Source organism: Oncorhynchus gorbuscha, unplaced genomic scaffold (assembly GCF_021184085.1).
Source record: "Oncorhynchus gorbuscha isolate QuinsamMale2020 ecotype Even-year unplaced genomic scaffold, OgorEven_v1.0 Un_scaffold_1714, whole genome shotgun sequence".
NCBI classification, from domain to species: Eukaryota; Metazoa; Chordata; class Actinopteri; order Salmoniformes; family Salmonidae; genus Oncorhynchus; species Oncorhynchus gorbuscha.
In genome coordinates this window covers 63649-84682 of record NW_025746410.1, presented here as the reverse complement: position 1 = coordinate 84682, position 21034 = coordinate 63649, and the positions used below count along the sequence as shown (strand labels likewise).

At 46.8% G+C, this 21034-nt stretch overlaps 1 protein-coding gene across 2 annotated transcripts; it reads left to right on the top strand.

The window, feature by feature from the left end:
• Positions 1-5366: 5366 nt before the first annotated feature.
• Positions 5367-20460, top strand: zgc:86896 (uncharacterized protein LOC415190 homolog). 2 transcript variants are annotated; one of them, XM_046338060.1, is made up of 10 exons: positions 5367-5522; positions 6601-6744; positions 10021-10125; positions 10362-10584; positions 10976-11083; positions 14777-14983; positions 17379-17454; positions 18290-18483; positions 18617-18707; positions 19979-20460. In XM_046338060.1, the coding sequence occupies exons 2-10, from the start codon at positions 6681-6683 to the stop codon at positions 19982-19984; spliced, it is 1074 nt and encodes a 357-aa protein (XP_046194016.1). In that variant the 5' UTR covers positions 5367-5522; positions 6601-6680; the 3' UTR covers positions 19985-20460. The 2 variants fall into 2 exon arrangements, with proteins under 2 accessions (XP_046194016.1, XP_046194015.1); XM_046338059.1 differs by having other exon boundaries at positions 5368-5522; positions 6598-6744.
• The last annotated feature ends 574 nt before the right edge of the window (positions 20461-21034 follow it).

The window sequence follows — 21034 nt, the reverse complement described above, 5'->3', positions numbered from 1 at the left end:
AGGTGTACTGTTGAGGGAGGTCACCTGACTACTACAGGTGTACTGTTGAGGGAGGTCACCTGACTACTACAGGTGTACTGTTGAGGGAGGTCACCTGACTACTACAGGTGTACTGTTGAGGGAGCAACCTGACTACTGGTGTACTGTTGAGGAGGTCACCTGACTACTACAGGTGTACTGTTGAGGGAGGTCACCTGACTACTACAGGTGTACTGTTGAGGGAGCAACCTGACTACTACAGGTGTACTGTTGAGGGAGGTCACCTGACTACTACAGGTGTAATGTTGAGGGAGCAACCTGACTACTACAGGTGTACTGTTGAGGGAGCAACCTGACTACTACAGGTGTACTGTTGAGGGAGCAACCTTTACTACTACAGGTGTACTGTTGAGGGAGGTCACCTGACTACTACAGGTGTACTGTTGAGGGAGGTCACCTGACTACTACAGGTGTACTGTTGAGGGAGGTCACCTGACTACTACAGGTGTACTGTTGAGGGAGCAACCTGACTACTACAGGTGTAATGTTGAGGGAGCAACCTGACTACTACAGGTGTACTGTTGAGGGAGCAACCTTTACTACTACAGGTGTACTGTTGAGGGAGGTCACCTGACTACTACAGGTGTACTGTTGAGGGAGGTCACCTGACTACTACAGGTGTACTGTTGAGGGAGGTCACCTGACTACTACAGGTGTACTGTTGAGGGAGCAACCTGACTACTACAGGTGTACTGTTGAGGGAGGTCACCTGACTACTACAGGTGTACTGTTGAGGGAGGTCACCTGACTACTACAGGTGTACTGTTGAGGGAGCAACCTGACTACTACAGGTGTACTGTTGAGGGAGATCACCTGACTACTACAGGTGTACTGTTGAGGGAGGTCACCTGACTACTACAGGTGTACTGTTGAGGGAGCAACCTGACTACTACAGGTGTACTGTTGAGGGAGGTCACCTGACTACTACAGGTGTACTGTTGAGGGAGGTCACCTGACTACTACAGGTGTACTGTTGAGGAGCAACCTGACTACTACAGGTGTACTGTTGAGGGAGGTCACCTGACTACTACAGGTGTACTGTTGAGGGAGGTCACCTGACTACTACAGGTGTACTGTTGAGGGAGCAACCTGACTACTACAGGTGTACTGTTGAGGGAGCAACCTGACTACTACAGGTGTACTGTTGAGGGAGCAACCTGACTACTACAGGTGTACTGTTGAGGGAGCAACCTGACTACTACAGGTGTACTGTTGAGGGAGCAACCTGACTACTACAGGTGTACTGTTGAGGGAGGTCACCTGACTACTACAGGTGTACTGTTGAGGGAGCAACCTGACTACTACAGGTGTACTGTTGAGGGAGGTCACCTGACTACTACAGGTGTACTGTTGAGGGAGGTCACCTGACTACTACAGGTGTACTGTTGAGGGAGGTCACCTGACTACTACAGGTGTACTGTTGAGGGAGGTCACCTGACTACTACAGGTGTACTGTTGAGGGAGGTCACCTGACTACTACAGGTGTACTGTTGAGGGAGGTCACCTGACTACTACAGGTGTATTGTTGAGGGAGGTCACCTGACTACTACAGGTGTACTGTTGAGGGAGATCACCTGACTACTACAGGTGTACTGTTGAGGGAGGTCACCGGACTACTACAGGTGTATTGTTGAGGGAGGTCACCTGACTACTACAGGTGTACTGTTGAGGGAGGTCACCTGACTACTACAGGTGTATTGTTGAGGGAGGTCACCTGACTACTACAGGTGTACTGTTGAGGGAGCAACCTGACTACTACAGGTGTATTGTTGAGGGAGGTCACCTGACTACTACAGGTGTACTGTTGAGGGAGAACACCTGACTACTACAGGTGTATTGTTGAGGGAGGTCACCTGACTACTACAGGTGTACTGTTGAGGGAGATCACCTGACTACTACAGGTGTACTGTTGAGGGAGCAACCTGACTACTACAGGTGTACTGTTGAGGGAGCAACCTGACTACTACAGGTGTACTGTTGAGGGAGATCACCTGACTACTACAGGTGTATTGTTGAGGGAGGTCACCTGACTACTACAGGTGTACTGTTGAGGGAGATCACCTGACTACTACAGGTGTACTGTTGAGGGAGCAACCTGACTACTACAGGTGTACTGTTGAGGGAGCAACCTGACTACTACAGGTGTACTGTTGAGGGAGCAACCTGACTACTACAGGTGTACTGTTGAGGGAGGTCACCTGACTACTACAGGTGTACTGTTGAGGGAGGTCACCTGACTACTACAGGTGTACTGTTGAGGGAGCAACCTGACTACTACAGGTGTACTGTTGAGGGAGCAACCTGACTACTACAGGTGTACTGTTGAGGGAGGTCACCTGACTACTACAGGTGTACTGTTGAGGGAGATCACCTGACTACTACAGGTGTACTGTTGAGGGAGCAACCTGACTACTGCAGGTGTACTGTTGAGGGAGCAACCTGACTACTGCAGGTGTACTGTTGAGGGAGCAACCTGACTACTACAGGTGTACTGTTGAGGGAGATCACCTGACTACTACAGGTGTACTGTTGAGGGAGCAACCTGACTACTGCAGGTGTATTGTTGAGGGAGGTCACCTGACTACTACAGGTGTATTGTTGAGGGAGGTCACCTGACTACTACAGGTGTATTGTTGAGGGAGATCACCTGACTACTACAGGTGTATTGTTGAGGGAGATCACCTGACTACTACAGGTGTATTGTTGAGGGAGGTCACCTGACTACTACAGGTGTACTGTTGAGGGAGATCACCTGACTACTACAGGTGTACTGTTGAGGGAGCAACCTGACTACTACAGGTGTACTGTTGAGGGAGCAACCTGACTACTACAGGTGTACTGTTGAGGGAGCAACCTGACTACTACAGGTGTACTGTTGAGGGAGGTCACCTGACTACTACAGGTGTACTGTTGAGGGAGGTCACCTGACTACTACAGGTGTACTGTTGAGGGAGGTCACCTGACTACTACAGGTGTACTGTTGAGGGAGCAACCTGACTACTACAGGTGTACTGTTGAGGGAGGTCACCTGACTACTACAGGTGTACTGTTGAGGGAGGTCACCTGACTACTACAGGTGTACTGTTGAGGGAGCAACCTGACTACTACAGGTGTACTGTTGAGGGAGACTACTACAGGTGTACTGTTGAGGGAGGTCACCTGACTACTACAGGTGTACTGTTGAGGGAGCAACCTGACTACTACAGGTGTACTGTTGAGGGAGGTCACCTGACTACTACAGGTGTACTGTTGAGGGAGGTCACCTGACTACTACAGGTGTACTGTTGAGGGAGCAACCTGACTACTACAGGTGTACTGTTGAGGGAGGTCACCTGACTACTACAGGTGTACTGTTGAGGGAGGTCACCTGACTACTACAGGTGTACTGTTGAGGGAGCAACCTGACTACTACAGGTGTACTGTTGAGGGAGCAACCTGACTACTACAGGTGTACTGTTGAGGGAGCAACCTGACTACTACAGGTGTACTGTTGAGGGAGCAACCTGACTACTACAGGTGTACTGTTGAGGGAGCAACCTGACTACTACAGGTGTACTGTTGAGGGAGGTCACCTGACTACTACAGGTGTACTGTTGAGGTACTACAGGTGTACTGTTGAGGGAGGTCACCTGACTACTACAGGTGTACTGTTGAGGGAGGTCACCTGACTACTACAGGTGTACTGTTGAGGGAGGTCACCTGACTACTACAGGTGTACTGTTGAGGGAGGTCACCTGACTACTACAGGTGTACTGTTGAGGGAGGTCACCTGACTACTACAGGTGTACTGTTGAGGGAGGTCACCTGACTACTACAGGTGTATTGTTGAGGGAGGTCACCTGACTACTACAGGTGTACTGTTGAGGGAGATCACCTGACTACTACAGGTGTACTGTTGAGGGAGGTCACCGGACTACTACAGGTGTATTGTTGAGGGAGGTCACCTGACTACTACAGGTGTACTGTTGAGGGAGGTCACCTGACTACTACAGGTGTATTGTTGAGGGAGGTCACCTGACTACTACAGGTGTACTGTTGAGGGAGCAACCTGACTACTACAGGTGTATTGTTGAGGGAGGTCACCTGACTACTACAGGTGTACTGTTGAGGGAGAACACCTGACAGGTGTATTGTTGAGGGAGGTCACCTGACTACTACAGGTGTACTGTTGAGGGAGATCACCTGACTACTACAGGTGTACTGTTGAGGGAGCAACCTGACTACTACAGGTGTACTGTTGAGGGAGCAACCTGACTACTACAGGTGTACTGTTGAGGGAGATCACCTGACTACTACAGGTGTATTGTTGAGGGAGGTCACCTGACTACTACAGGTGTACTGTTGAGGGAGATCACCTGACTACTACAGGTGTACTGTTGAGGGAGCAACCTGACTACTACAGGTGTACTGTTGAGGGAGCAACCTGACTACTACAGGTGTACTGTTGAGGGAGCAACCTGACTACTACAGGTGTACTGTTGAGGGAGGTCACCTGACTACTACAGGTGTACTGTTGAGGGAGGTCACCTGACTACTACAGGTGTACTGTTGAGGGAGCAACCTGACTACTACAGGTGTACTGTTGAGGGAGCAACCTGACTACTACAGGTGTACTGTTGAGGGAGGTCACCTGACTACTACAGGTGTACTGTTGAGGGAGATCACCTGACTACTACAGGTGTACTGTTGAGGGAGCAACCTGACTACTGCAGGTGTACTGTTGAGGGAGCAACCTGACTACTGCAGGTGTACTGTTGAGGGAGCAACCTGACTACTACAGGTGTACTGTTGAGGGAGATCACCTGACTACTACAGGTGTACTGTTGAGGGAGCAACCTGACTACTGCAGGTGTATTGTTGAGGGAGGTCACCTGACTACTACAGGTGTATTGTTGAGGGAGGTCACCTGACTACTACAGGTGTATTGTTGAGGGAGATCACCTGACTACTACAGGTGTATTGTTGAGGGAGATCACCTGACTACTACAGGTGTATTGTTGAGGGAGGTCACCTGACTACTACAGGTGTACTGTTGAGGGAGATCACCTGACTACTACAGGTGTACTGTTGAGGGAGCAACCTGACTACTACAGGTGTACTGTTGAGGGAGCAACCTGACTACTACAGGTGTACTGTTGAGGGAGCAACCTGACTACTACAGGTGTACTGTTGAGGGAGGTCACCTGACTACTACAGGTGTACTTTTGAGGGAAAGTCACCTGACAGTCTGCATGTTATCTTCATCTTCCACCAACCTTTGTCCCAGGTGCTTGCGCAATAGCTGAATACGCAGACACACCCTCGTCACTCCTCCTTCTCTCTCTGTGTGTCTCTCAATCTCGCTCTACTTCCTCTTCTTGTGTCCTCTCCAGTCCTGCGCTGCACTGCTTCGTTCGTGTAGACTGCCCAGAGTCCGCGAATACAACCCTGCTACAACCACACACACATCATCTTATCGTTCCTGTCCACTGGAGGAAGGAGAGGTAGGAGGGAGAGACTGGTTTTGGTTGACATTCCCTTGTTTCTTAGTTGCATTTGGGGTTTCTTATGGTTTTCTATGGCGTGGTCTTTCCTGTTTGAGTGTGTGTCTGTGTCTGTATCTGTGTCTGTGTGTGTATCTGTGTCTGTATCTGTGTCTGTGTGTGTATCACTTTGTGTGTATCTGTGTCTGTGTGTGTATCTGTGTCTGTGTCTGTATCTGTGTCTGTGTGTGTATCTGTGTCTGTGTGTGTATCTGTGTCTGTGTCTGTATCTGTGTCTGTGTGTGTATCTGTGTCTGTGTGTGTATCTGTGTCTGTGTGTGTATCTGTGTCTGTGTCTGTATCTGTGTCTGTGTGTGTATCTGTGTCTGTGTGTGTATCTGTGTCTGTGTGTGTTTGATCTCTATGCTAATTAAGTGTGATAAGAAAGCACTCTCAGTTCAGTTCCTTGTCAGATACTGGGACCGGGAGGCATTGCAGAAAGGTCTTGTAATGCCACGTATCAAGGGCATCAAGAATGTAGGAGTGACAGTATGAGAGGCATAGAGCAGGACATTAAGGGTCTGCAATGGAACCAGTCTAATGTTGTTGTGCATATAGGATCAATCAGAAAGTCCTTCTGGTCTTCTGAGTGTCTCTCACCAAGTGGAAAGAAGATACAAATCTCTACCTATACAAAACATATATATACTGTAGGGTTGACTGTATCTGAATGCAATGGTTTTTCCCACTATGTCAACACAGCTAGCAGGCAACAGCAACCATGTAAAGATGAAATGTAGCCATTTTGTGTTTACAAAGTATGTGCCAACACTGACGACCAACGTCCACAGTTAGTTTCCTTGCTCAACTCGTTGCTCAACTCAACAAAAGTCAACGCTCAACTTAATATTTACCTAATTTACCTTAATATTTACGGGCAAAACAATTCAGACATTCAACCAGTTTCTGAAATACACTTGGGGTTGAGTTGCTTGGGGGCAACTTTGCCTCCTAGAGTATAGCCTCGGCCTACAATCTAACTTTATCTAACCCAATCTTTCTCACTTTTAACCCTCCCTTCCTGGTTTTACTACAGTAGAGTTCCAACCAATCCCTGACAAGAAGAAGACATTCCGTTCCCAGCCACATTCCAGAACCCTGTGGACCCCTTGTTGAAGCATGTCTCTGTACAGCTTTGGGTTGGAGCCTCTGTCCTGTCATGCCTGGAATAAGGACAGGACACGTAAGTAGTCCTGCAGTAATACTTAAACCAGTCTGCCCGCATTTCAACACACACACACACGCAGGCACGCACGCACGCACGCACACCTCTCTTTCTCCCGGTCTATTCCTCCATTAGCTGGCCTGCTGGCTCCTCGGAAGCTTCCCAAATTCCCTATACAGTGCACTACCTTTTGACCAGGGCCCATAGGGTTCTAGTCATACGTAGTGCACTATGTAGCGAATAGGGAGCCCGTTGAGACGCAAACCCCTCGTGTTGTTTGCTGTCTGCAGATGCACTTCCTCTTCCTCCTCTAATTGCTGTCCATTAAAAATGTCTGAAGATCTGGGGAATGTGATTATCAACAGAGGAAATGTTAGCAGAGATGTAAGGAGCTCCATACTGTAGTGTGGGCCCAAATGGTACCCTATTCCCTATATAGTGCACTACTTTGTACCAGGACCCAAAGAGCATTATGTAGGGAATAGGGTGCCATTTGGGACACATCTGACTTCACTCTTCTTCTTCGTCTCCTTTACTCGTCTAACTCTACCCTTTTAGTATTCTGTTAAAGTACAAAGATGGAACATGAACATTGTGATTTATCTACAGTATCTCTACATTAAACAAGTTATCTTTGACGTAGAGAAAAATTTGTAGGTAAACATGCTAATCTGGTCCCAAGCCGGATCTCCCTCTCTCCAACGTCTATATGCAGTAACAATAGAGCCTGAGGACAAGGTTAACAAAATGCCATTGCTACACAGTAAATTGGCCAGTGTTACCTAATCAAATCAAATCAAATTTATTTATATAGCCCTTCGTACATCAGCTGATATCTCAAAGTGCTGTACAGAAACCCAGCCTAAAACCCCAAACAGCAAGCAATGCAGGTGTAGAAGCACGGTGGCTAGGAAAAATTCCCTAGAAAGGCCAAAACCTTGGAAGAAACCTAGAGAGGAACCAGGCTATGTGGGGTGGCCAGTCCTCTTCTGGCTGTGCCGGGTGGAGATTATAACAGAACATGGTAAAGATGTTCAAATGTTCATAAATGACCAGCATGGTCCAATAATAATAAGGCAGAACAGTTGAAACTGGAGCAGCAGCACGGCCAAGTGGACTGGGGACAGCAAGGAGTCATCATGTCAGTTAGTCCTGAGGCATGGTCCTAGGGCTCAGGTCCTCCGAGAGAGAGAAAGAAAGAGAGAAAGAGAGAATTAGAGAGAGCACACTTAAATTCACACAGGACACCGAATAGGACAGGAGAGGTACTCCAGATATAACAAACTGACCCTAGCCCCCCGACACATAACCTACTGCAGCATAAATACTGGAGGCTGAGACAGGAGGGGTCAGGAGACACTGTGGCCCCATCCGAGGACACCCCCGGACAGGGCCAAACAGGAAGGATATAACCCCACCCACTTTGCCAAAGCACAGCCCCCACACCACTAGAGGGATATCTTCAACCACCAACTTACCATCCTGAGACAAGGCTAAGTATAGCCCACATAGATCTCCACCACGACACAACCCAAGGGGGGGGGGGGGGACTCAACCCACTCAGGTGACGCACCCCTCCCAGGGACGGTATGAGAGAGCCCCAATAAGCCAGTGACTCAGCCACTGTAATAGGGTTAGAGGCAGAGAATCCCAGTGGAAAGAGGGTAATGTAATGTAGCTGTTTTTCAGTGTAATATTTCTAGTGTTCAGGTGTTAAATTACCTCTATTAGTGTAGACAACCCCAGTTAATAACCAGTGTTGACTGTGAGTGTGATTGTGTCAGTTTTTACCAGAGATCCTTATACAATGACTAGAGGCTAACAATAGGAGCCATTGTCCCAAAGGTGGGAAGGCAGGAAGTCTGCTTATCAGTCTGCTCATTAAGCCCACAGAAACTCATTGAATAACGCTGTATTCCCACGTGGACAGATTTGGGTGAGAGTGAAATCTCTCGCTTTGCCTCTTCCTCTCTGGTTTTACTCTGTGGAGAGTATAACGTTCCCATCAAAACCACGGCCATTATTATCATATTTCCCAGCATGCTCTACTACAGGTAGATTTTTTCTTAATGATTGTTTTTTTGATACTTTTGTTTTTGCTTGTACACTGATTGATTGATTCATATTATGCTACTCAAAGACAAATAACAAACAAACAAACAAAACATTTTTCAAAACGAATCAAATCAGTTAATTAGATTTGTACCCGTTAGTTAAAAGGTTGTTCCCTTTGTAAATGTTAAAGACTCTCCTTGCAACACGGCTAACCCAGGCAGTTATTCTGTTTGGGTTCTGATATGACTTGCAGGTAAGGGTTGCTAAATTCTGGTCAAAAATCTTGCCATAATTTCCAGATTTTCCTGAAATCGCAGTTGGAAGATTCCTGGAAATGGGAGGAAATAAAAAAAAATCTGAAATCCTTCAACGGGGTTAAAAAATGGGAGTTTGGGGAAAGTTACCTACCCTACTACCCTAGGCCTAATTAGTGTAATTGTTTAAAAAAAATACTATGAGGTGTCATTGCAAACACCATTGGTGAAAACTATATACACTTCCTGGTGTTAAATGTGAGGTGTTGCATAACACTAAAAGTGCTAATTTCCTTTAACACTGAAAAGCGTGGACACTTATACACACTGGCCCAGTGTTGATCTGAACACTGTCAGTGTTGGTTCACCATTACATTACATTACTGGAGAATTAGCTGTGTAAACATATACAATGTACTGTGTGTTTCTGTACGTGTCCTATATGATGCGTCAATGCATTATAGACATCTCTCCTCCACATAATATGCAATGTTGTGTGTGTCTGTGTGCGCTTGCGTGTGCGTGCGTGTGTGTGTGTGTGTGTGTGTGTGTGTGTGTGTGTGTGTGTGTGTGTGTGTGTGTGTGCACTTGTGTGTGTGTGTGTGTGTGTGTGTGTGTGTGTGTGTGTGTTGCGTGTGTGTGTGTGTGTGTGCACTTGCGTGTGTGTGTGTGTGTGTGTACAACTGTCAATCAGCAATCAGCATGTTTCTATCCATTACACAGTCGTTACATGTTAATCAAGATGATGTAGAGATACAGAGATGCCTCTCCTCTCTCCAGATATTGCTGTGTATTAGTTGTTGTTAATCAAGATATTGTAGTGATGTAAAGATGTCTCTCCTCTCTCCAGATATTGCTGTGTATTAGTTGTTGTTAATCAAGATATTGTAGTGATGTAAAGATGTCTAACCTCTCTCCAGATATTGCTGTGTATTAGTTGTTGTTAATCAAGATATTGTAGTGACGTAATGATGTCTATCTCCAGAGATTGCTGTCAGCCCCAACAGCAGTGTGGTGATCATCTATGAGAAGAAGGGGAACGAGTGGGCCAAGATCCACGAGCTGACTGAGCACAGTGGACGAATCACAGGTACCCACTGAACACACACACACACACACACACACACACACACACACACACACACACACACACACACACACACACACACACACACACACACACACACACACACACACACACACACACACACACACACACACACACACACACACACACACTAGTCTGAACATGTTGCATCACAAGGCATTATGGGATTCCAACTGCATCATTCTCTTCATTGTCTCCATCTCCTAAAAACCTTCCAGGCATCGACTGGGCTCCGGATTCGAACCGCATTGTGACGTGTGCATCGGACCGTAATGCGTACGTGTGGACCCTGAAGGACAAGGTGTGGAAGCCCACTCTGGTGTTGGTGAGGATCAACCGGGCTGCTACTTTTGTCAAGTGGTCCCCTCTGGAGAATAAGTTTGCCCTGGGTAGCGGAGCTCGCCTCATCTCTGTCTGCTACTTCGAGAAGGAGAACGACTGGTGAGAGACACGGAACACGTTCAGTCAGTCGGACGGTCGGTCACTCACTCACTCACTCACTCACTCACTCACTCACTCACTCACTCACTCACTCACTCACTCACTCACTCACTCACTCACTCACTCACTCACTCACTCACTCACTCACTCACTCACTCACTCACTCACTCACTGTAACCTCTTACTAATACTGTTATTGTGACTGTTACTACAGTAGTACACTATAGGCTGGAAGTGAGGCACCATTTGAGATATTCCCAGCAAGAATCTACTGTGACCTTTCCCTTCCCCTCTGACCCTGTTATGGCTCAGTAGTGTCTTGAGATTTTTCCAGTATGAATCTATTGCAACCTTTGACCTTTGAGACCTCTGTGACCTCTGGCTCCTGCAGGTGGCTCAGTAAGCACATAAAGAAGAGCATCCGGTCCACGGTGATGTGTCTGGACTGGCACCCCAACAACATCCTGTTGGCTGCAGGATCCTCTGACTTCCACTGCAGGTTAGAACCAACAGATAGTAACTGTCTCTAAGGCTTCCACTGCAGGTCAGAACCAACAGTAACTGTCTCTAAGGCTTCCACTGCAGGTCAGAACCAACAGTAACTGTCTGTAAGGCTTCCACTGCAGGTCAGAACCAACAGATAGTAACTGTCTCTAAGGCTTCCACTGCAGGTCAGAACCAACAGATAGTAACTGTCTCTAAGGCTTCCACTGCAGGTCAGAACCAACAGTAACTGTCTCTAAGGCTTCCACTGCAGGTCAGAACCAACAGTAACTGTCTCTAAGGCTTCCACTGCAGGTCAGAACCAACAGATAGTAACTGTCTCTAAGGCTTCCACTGCAGGTCAGAACCAACAGATAGTAACTGTCTCTAAGGCTTCCACTGCAGGTCAGAACCAACAGATAGTAACTGTCTCTAAGGCTTCCACTGCAGGTCAGAACCAACAGATAGTAACTGTCTCTAAGGCTTCCACTGCAGGTTAGAACCAACAGATAGTAACTGTTTCTAAGGTTTCCACTGCAGGTTAGAACCAACAGATAGTAACTGTCTTTAAGGCTTCCACTGCAGATCAGAACCAACAGATAGTAACTGTCTCTAAGGCTTCCACTGCAGATTAGAACCAACAGATAGTAACTGTCTTTAAGGCTTCCACTGCAGATCAGAACCAACAGATAGTAACTGTCTCTAAGGCTTCCACTGCAGATTAGAACCAACAGATAGTAACTGTCTCTAAGGCTTCCACTGCAGATTAGAACCAACAGATAGTAACTGTCTCTAAGGCTTCCACTGCAGATTAGAACCAACAGATAGTAACTGTCTCTAAGGCTTCCACTGCAGGTTAGAACCAACAGATAGTAACTGTCTCTAAGGCTTCCACTGCAGGTTAGAACCAACAGTAACTGTCTGTAAGGCTTCCACTGCAGGTTAGAACCAACAGATAGTAACTGTCTCTAAGGCTTCCACTGCAGGTTAGAACCAACAGTAACTGTCTCTAAGGTTCCACTGCAGGTCAGAACCAACAGATAGTAACTGTCTCTAAGGCTTCCACTGCAGGTCAGAACCAACAGATAGTAACTGTCTCTAAGGCTTCCACTGCAGGTCAGAACCAACAGTAACTGTCTGTAAGGCTTCCACTGCAGGTTAGAACCAACAGATAGTAACTGTCTCTAAGGCTTCCACTGCAGGTCAGAACCAACAGATAGTAACTGTCTCTAAGGTTCCACTGCAGGTCAGAACCAACAGATAGTAACTGTCTCTAAGGTTCCACTGCAGGTCAGAACCAACAGATAGTAACTGTCTGTAATGCTGTTGATGCTATTGCTTTGCTGATTCTTATTTATTCAACCTTTAGCTAGGTAATTATCGGGTCAGATTATTTATTTTCTAATGCTTGGTCAAGGAGCTGTTACAAAACTATGACAATGTAATTACATCTGTACAGCACTTCTGCTTGATAAACCCTGCACCACCGTTGAATTGAATCTGATGTCATTTCGCAAACAATTTTGTCATTGTTTTGTGTTTTCTCACAACAGGTTTCTGTTACCATGCAATCTTAGAAAGAAAAAGGTGCTATCTAGAACCTAAAAGGGTGATTCGGGCTGTCCCCATAGGAGAACCGTTTAACTGTCCCCATAGGAGAACTCTTTAACTGTCCCCATAGGATAACTCTTTAACTGTCCCCATAGGAGAACTCTTTAACTGTCCCCATAGGAGAACTCTTTAACTGTCCCCATAGGAGAACCGTTTAACTGTCCCCATAGGAGAACTCTTTAACTGTCCCCATAGGATAACTCTTTAACTGTCCCCATAGGAGAACTCTTTAACTGTCCCCATAGGAGAACTCTTTAACTGTCCCCATAGGATAACTCTTTAACTGTCCCCATAGGATAACTCTTTAACTGTCCCCATAGGAGAACTCTTTAACTGTCCCCATAGGAGAACTCTTTAACTGTCCCCATAGGAGAACCGTTTAACTGTCCCCATAGGAGAACCGTTTAACTGTCCCCATAGGAGAACTCTTTAACTGTCCCCATAGGATAACTCTTTAACTGTCCCCATAGGAGAACTCTTTAACTGTCCCCATAGGAGAACTCTTTAACTGTCCCCATAGGAGAACCGTTTAACTGTCCCCATAGGAGAACCGTTTAACTGTCCCCATAGGAGAACTCTTTAACTGTCCCCATAGGATAACTCTTTAACTGTCCCCATAGGAGAACTCTTTAACTGTCCCCATAGGAGAACTCTTTAACTGTCCCCATAGGAGAACCGTTTAACTGTCCCCATAGGAGAACTCTTTAACTGTCCCCATAGGATAACTCTTTAACTGTCCCCATAGGAGAACTCTTTAACTGTCCCCATAGGAGAACTCTTTAACTGTCCCCATAGGATAACTCTTTAACTGTCCCCATAGGATAACTCTTTAACTGTCCCCATAGGAGAACTCTTTAACTGTCCCCATAGGAGAACTCTTTAACTGTCCCCATAGGAGAACCGTTTAACTGTCCCCATAGGAGAACCGTTTAACTGTCCCCATAGGAGAACTCTTTAACTGTCCCCATAGGATAACTCTTTAACTGTCCCCATAGGAGAACTCTTTAACTGTCCCCATAGGAGAACTCTTTAACTGTCCCCATAGGAGAACCGTTTAACTGTCCCCATAGGAGAACCGTTTAACTGTCCCCATAGGAGAACCGTTTAACTGTCCCCATAGGAGAACTCTTTAACTGTCCCCATAGGAGAACCGTTTAACTGTCCCCATAGGAGAACTCTTTAACTGTCCCCATAGGATAACTCTTTAACTGTCCCCATAGGAGAACCGTTTAACTGTCCCCATAGGATAACTCTTTAACTGTCCCCATAGGAGAACCGTTTAACTGTCCCCATAGGATAACTCTTTAACTGTCCCCATAGGAGAACCGTTTAACTGTCCCCATAGGATAACTCTTTAACTGTCCCCATAGGAGAACCGTTTAACTGTCCCCATAGGAGAACTCTTTAACTGTCCCCATAGGAGAACCGTTTAACTGTCCCCATAGGATAACTCTTTAACTGTCCCCATAGGAGAACCGTTTAACTGTCCCCATAGGATAACTCTTTAACTGTCCCCATAGGAGAACTCTTTAACTGTCCCCATAGGATAACTCTTTAACTGTCCCCATAGGAGAACTCTTTAACTGTCCCCATAGGATAACTCTTTAACTGTCCCCATAGGAGAACCGTTTAACTGTCCCCATAGGATAACTCTTTAACTGTCCCCATAGGAGAACCGTTTAACTGTCCCCATAGGATAACTCTTTAACTGTCCCCATAGGAGAACTCTTTAACTGTCCCCATAGGATAACTCTTTAACTGTCCCCATAGGAGAACCGTTTGGAAAAGCCTTTAGGGTTCCATGTAGATCCCTTTTCACAGAAAATTCTACATGGATCCCAAAAGTTGTCAAGTGGAACCAAAAATGGTTCTGCTACAGGGAAGAACCCTTTCGGAACCCTTTTTTCTAGGTGTGAGTCATAATATGGTGGTTGAATGGTTTTATACCAATGTATATACAGTCTGTTTATACTGTAACAACATTTAAAAATACTCTCTCTTTGGGATACAAAATAATCAGGTATTAAAGTAACGCTGTGCAAGCCGGATCGACTCATAGTGATACAAACATGACAATTCCCAAATACTCTTCATGCAGGATCTTCTCTGCCTACATCAAGGAAATCGAGGACAAGCCAGGCCCAACAGCTTGGGGGGCTAAGATGCCATTTGGGGAGATGCTGCTGGAGACCAAGGACTGTGGAGGTTGGGTACACAGTGTCTCCTTCTCCCCCAGCGGAGACCACCTGGCCTGGGTCGCTCACAACAGCAGCATCAGTGTGGCCGACGCCACCCAGGGGAAAGAGTGAGTGAAAGAGTGAAGGGGTGAAAGAGTGAAGGGTGGAAAGAGTGAAGGGTGGAAAGAGTGAAGGGGGAAAGAGTGAAGGGGGAAAGAGCGAAGGGGGAAAGAGCGAAGGGGGAAAGAGTGAAGGGGGAAAGAGTGAAGGGTGGAAAGAGTGAAGGGGGAAGGGGTGAAAGAGTGAAGGGGGAGGGAAGGGGAAAGAGTGAAGGGGGAAGGGTGAAAGAGTGAAGGGGGAAAGGGTGAAGGGTGAAGGGTGAAGGGGGAAAGGGTGAAAGAGTGAAGGGGTGAAAGAGTGAAGAGTGAAAGAGTGAAGGGGGAAAGGGTGAAAGGGTGAAAGAGTGAAGGGGTGAAAGAGTGAGTGAGAGAGTGAAGGGGGAAAGAGTGAAGGGGTGAAAGAGTGAAGGGGGAAAGCGTGAAGGGGGAAAGAGTGAGTGAAAGAATGAAGGGGGAAAGAGTGAAGGGGTGAAAGAGTGAAGGGGAAAGGGTGAAAGGGTGAAAGAGTGAAGGGGTGAAAGAGTGAGTGAGAGAGTGAAGGGGGAAAGAGTGAAGGGGTGAAAGAGTGAAGGGGAAAGAGTGAAGGGGGAAAGAGTGAGTGAAAGAATGAAGGGGGAAAGAATGAAGGGGGAAAGAGTGAAGGGGTGAAAGAGTGAAGGGGAAACAGTGAATGTGTGAAAGAGTGAAGGGGGAAAGGGTGAAAGGGGAAAGAGTGAAGGGGTGAAAGAGTGAAGGGGGAAAGAGTGAGTGAAGGGGGAAAGAGTGAAGGGGGAAAGGGTGAAGGGGTGAAAGAGTGAAGGGAGAAAGGGTGAAGGGGGAACCAGTGAAGGGGTGAAAGAGTGAAGGGGTGAAAGAGTGAATGGGGAAACAGTGAAGGGGTGAAAGAGTAAAGAGTGAAGGGGAAAGAGTGAAGGGGGAAAGAGTGAAGGGGGAAAGAGTGAAGGGGGAAAGAGTGAAGGGGAAAGAGTGAAGGGTGAAACAGTGAAGGGAAAAGAGTGAAGGGGGAAAGAGCGAAGGGGTGAAAGAGTGAAGGGAAAGAGTGAAGGGGAAAGAGTGAAGGGGGAAAGAGCGAAGTGGAAAAGAAGGAAGGGGTGAAAGAGTGAAGGGGGAAAGAGTGAAGGGGGAAGAGGTGAAAGAGTGAAGGGGGAAGAGTGAAGGGGAGAAAGAGTGAAGGGGAAAGAGTGAAGGGGGAAAGAGTGAAGGGGGAAAGAGTGAAGGGGGAAGGGGTGAAAGAGTGAAGGGGGAAAGAGTGAAGTGGGAAAGAAGGAAGGGGTGAAAGAGTGAAGGGGGAAAGAGTGAAGGGGAAGGGGTGAAAGAGTGAAGGGGAGAAAGAGTGAAGGGGAAGAGGTGAAAGAGTGAAGGGAGAAAGAGTGAAGGGGAAGAGGTGAAAGAGTGAAGGGGAGAAAGAGTGAAGGGGGAAGGGGAGAAAGAGTGAAGGGGAGAAAGAGTGAAGGGGAAGAGGTGAAAGAGTGAAGGGGGAAGGGGAGAAAGAGTGAAGGGGAGAAAGAGTGAAGGGGGAAGGGGAGAAAGAGTGAAGGGGAGAAAGAGTGAAGGGGGAAGAGGTGAAAGAGTGAAGGGGGAAGGGGTGAAAGAGTGAAGGGGAGAAAGAGTGAAGGGGAAGAGGTGAAAGAGTGAAGGGGAGAAAGAGTGAAGGGGGAAGAGGTGAAAGAGTGAAGGGGGAAGGGAGAAAGAGTGAAGGGGAGAAAGAGTGAAGGGGGAAGGGGAGAAAGAGTGAAGGGGAGAAAGAGTGAAGGGGAAGAGGTGAAAGAGTGAAGGGGGAAGGGGTGAAAGAGTGAAGGGGAGAAAGAGTGAAGGGGGAAGAGGTGAAAGAGTGAAGGGAGAAAGAGTGAAGGGGGAAGGGGAGAAAGAGTGAAGGAGGGAAGAGTGAAAGGGGAAAGAGTGAAGTGGGAAAGAAGGAAGGGGTGAAAGAGTGAAGGGGAAGGGGTGAAAGAGTGAAGGGGAGAAAGAGTGAAGGGGGAAGAGGTGAAAGAGTGAAGGGGAGAAAGAGTGAAGGGGGAAGAGGTGAAAGAGTGAAGGGGAGAAAGAGTGAAGGGGGAAGGGGAGAAAGAGTGAAGGAGGGAAGAGTGAAAGGGGAAAGAGTGAAGGAGAGAAAGAGTGAAGGGGGAAAGAGTGAAGGGGGAAAGAGTGAGTAGCTATCACTGACAGAAAGGATGCTTCTCAGTCTTTTCCTCCACTACTGTCGTCCTCTCCCCTCCTCTCCTGAAAATGGAAAAGGGAAGCCATTAGAGCCTTGGAGGAAAAGGAACCTTGTCTCCTTCTGATGTTCTGAGGAAAGAGGCTAGGTGAAAGGGATGAGAGGAATCTTTCATTTAGAGATTCACACAGAGAGGAACGTGTCATTGACCCCATGACTCTTGATCTCTGACCTCGTGTCGATTGACAGGGTGACTCAGCTGACAACGGACCGTCTCCCTCTAGTGAGCGTGCTCTATGTGAGCCCCACAGAGATGGTTGCCGCGGTAAGAAAACACACCTCTCATCACTCTCCTCATTTGTGACCGACCAGAACCATAGCAAGGTTACTCAACTTGTGAGCCCAGTTCACCGAACCACTTCCACCTGTGGGAGTTCATTGAGTTCAGTGATACACTGTCCCCAGATGGAACACTGTCCCCTATATATAGGCTTTACAGGATCCCTTGTGGCCTGGTATCCTACAGTTTGCTCCTATCGGTCCTGGTCAAAAGCAGTGCATTATATAAAGGCAATAGGGTTCCATTTGGGACTCAATATCATACATACCCTGCATACTATGGTCCTATGTTCTATGTTCCTAATGCCTAAACCCTCTATGTTCCTATCATACATACCTTGCATACCTAATGTCTAAACACTCTGTTTCTAGCATACATACCCTGCATACCTAATGTCTAAACCCTCTATGTTCCTATCATACATACCTTGCATACCTAATGTCTAAACCCTCTATGTTCCTATCATACATACCTTGCATACCTAATGTCTAAACCCTCTATGTTCCTATCATACATACCCTGCATACCTAATGTCTAAACCCTCTATGTTCCTATCATACATACCCTGCATACCTAATGTCTAAACCCTCTATGTTCCTATCATACATACCCTGCATACCTAATGTCTAAACCCTCTATGTTCCTATCATACATACCTTGCATACCTAATGTCTAAACCCTCTATGTTCCTAGCATACATACCCTGCATACCTAATGTCTAAACCCTCTATGTTCCTATCATCCTATACCTAATGTCTAAACCCTCTATGTTCCTATCATACATACCTTGCATACCTAATGTCTAAACCCTCTGTTTCAGGGCCATGACTGCTGTCCGTTTCAGTTCTCCTATAAGGGCCCAGGCACTCTGAAGTTTGTTAAGAAGCTGGACATCCCCAAGCAGACCTCTAGGGGCAGCATGTCCGCCATGCAACACTTCCGCAATCTGGATAAGAAGGCTACTGATGACGACGAGAGCAACGAGCTGGGCTGCCTGCACCAGAACAGCATCACGTGAGAAGAGAGGGAGTGTGTGTGTTGTGTATGTTGTGTGTGTCACATACACGTGTTTAGCAGATGTTATTGCGGATGTAGCGAAATGCTTGTAGAGGATACTGAATCTCTCTGCTCCTGTGTCTCCCTCCAGTCAGCTGTGTATCGTGTCAGGAACTAAGACCCACGTGGACAAGTACAGCAGTGTGGGTCTGGACGGAGCTATGGTCCTCTGGGACTTCAAGGTACTGCCTACATACACCACATATACAAAAGGATGTGGACACCCCGTCAAATGAGTAGATTTGGCTATTTCAGCCACACCTGTTGCTGACAGGTGTATATAATTGAGCACACCGCCATGCAATCTCCATAGACAAACATTGGCAGTAGAATGGGCTTACTGAAGAGCTCAGTGACTTTCAACGTGGCATCGTAATAGGATGCCACCTTTTCAACAAGTCAGTTTGTCAAATTTCTGACCTGCTAGAGCTTCTCCGATCAACTGTAAGTGCTGTTATTTTGAAGTGGAAATGTCTAGGAGCAACAACGGCTCAGCTGTGAAGTGGTAGGCCACACAAGCTCACAGAACGGGACCACTGAGTGTTGAAACACGTAGTGTGTAAAAATCGTCTGTCCCCGGTTGCAACACTCCCTACCGAGTTCCAAACTACCTCTGGAAGCAACGTCAACACAAGAGCTGTTCGTCGGGAGCTTCACGAGATGGGTTTCCATGGTGAAGAGATGGGTTTCCATGGTCACGAGATGGGTTTCCATGGTGAAGAGATGGGTTTCCATGGTCACGAGATGGGTTTCCATGGTGAAGAGATGGGTTTCCATGGTGAAGAGATGGGTTTCCATGGTGAAGAGATGGGTTTCCATGGTGAAGAGATGGGTTTCCATGGCTGAGCAGCCGCACACAAGCCTAAGATCACTGTGCGTAATGCCAAGTGTCAGCTGGAGTGGTGTAAAGCTTGCAGCCATTGGTCTCTGGAGCAGTGGAAACACGTTCTCTGGACTGATGATTCACGCTTCACCATTTGGCAGTTCGACGGATGAATCTGGGTTTGGCGGATTCCAGGAGAACGCTACCTGCCCCAATACATAGTGCCAACTGTGAAGTAAATGTGTACAGAAACCACACCACAAATATATATGCCCAACTAAAGAGGTTTTCTAACACAACAAAAACAAATAAAAACCGACTGAGAGGCTTCTGTCCTCCTCTCTCTCTCCCAGACTGCCAATCACCTTCATTGGCTGCACCTGATGTGCTTATCAAGGCTTAGCTCAGCACCTAGACCCTGTTGGTGCTGCCCCCAGGGGGCGGAGTGTGGAAGTATATCCTGGAGAGTGTGTTTGCCTTTGTTCCAACACTAACCTTTCCCCCCATATCATTACACAGCATAGTGCACTACTGTTGAGCAGAGCCTTATGGGTAAAACTCAGGCTGTTCTACTCTGTTGACATGACATTTATTCACCGGTTTTTCTTCTTCTCTCTGTTTTCCCGGCAGCACTGAGTTCATGGAGGATGCTAGAGCCATAGGCTGTGTCTTGCCATCTGTGCGGTCAGCATTACTCCAGATGACCATGGGACTCACCACTACCAGTTGTTATTAACATCTACATTAAGCAGTTAGTCACACCAGGGTTGGGGTCAATTCCATTTCAATTCCAGTCAATTCGGAAAGTAAACCAAATTCCAATTTCATTTTTTTTTATTCCTCATTGAAAAGCATTGAAGAGAATTGGAATTTCAGTGTACTTTCTGAATTGACTGGAATTGAAATGGAATTGACCCCAACCCAGAGTCACATCACTGTCAAGTTACCCAGTATTTTACACAGATAGATGTGTTATCATGTGTATTCATTTTCAACTGGAACAGTAGACACTTCTGCAGCTTCAAGATGTTTTACAATAAATCATGTTGCTTTGTGCTGGGTTTCAATCAATGAATCAATATTTTTAAAGTAAAATAAACATGCTTTCTACAGATTCTGGTGGACTGAGTTTTCATATTGTACCGTGGTTCTTATGTGATAAATGAACTCACACCCGAGTGGTACGTTTTGGTGTATATTTCTAATATTGTATTAAGACATATTATTATATACATCATAACGTCCATCCCTGGCTGAGTGCTACACCTCAACAAGGTATTGTGTTTATGGCAGTATGGCTACAGTGAATCTACACTCCAGAACTGTTATAAAGGTACAAAGTTCAATGTAAATATAAATATACAAAATACAAAGTAACATGTGGAAGCAAAAGGCTGCTGCAGGTGCTTGAGGGTCGCTCAAGGAGAGGTCAAGGAGAGGTCAAGGAGAGATCAAGGAGAGGTCAAGGAGAGATCAAGGAGAGATCAAGGAGAGGTCAAGGAGAGGTCAAGGAGAGATCAAGGAGAGGTCAAGGAGAGGTCAAGGAGAGGTCAATGTTTTGCCAGCTATTACTACTGTAAATGAATAGCGTTTCCTTGTCTGTCTCCGCCCACTGGGACCTCCGCCCTCTGTGACCTCCGCCCTCTGTGACCACCGCCCTCTGTGACCACCGCCCACTGGTTTGAG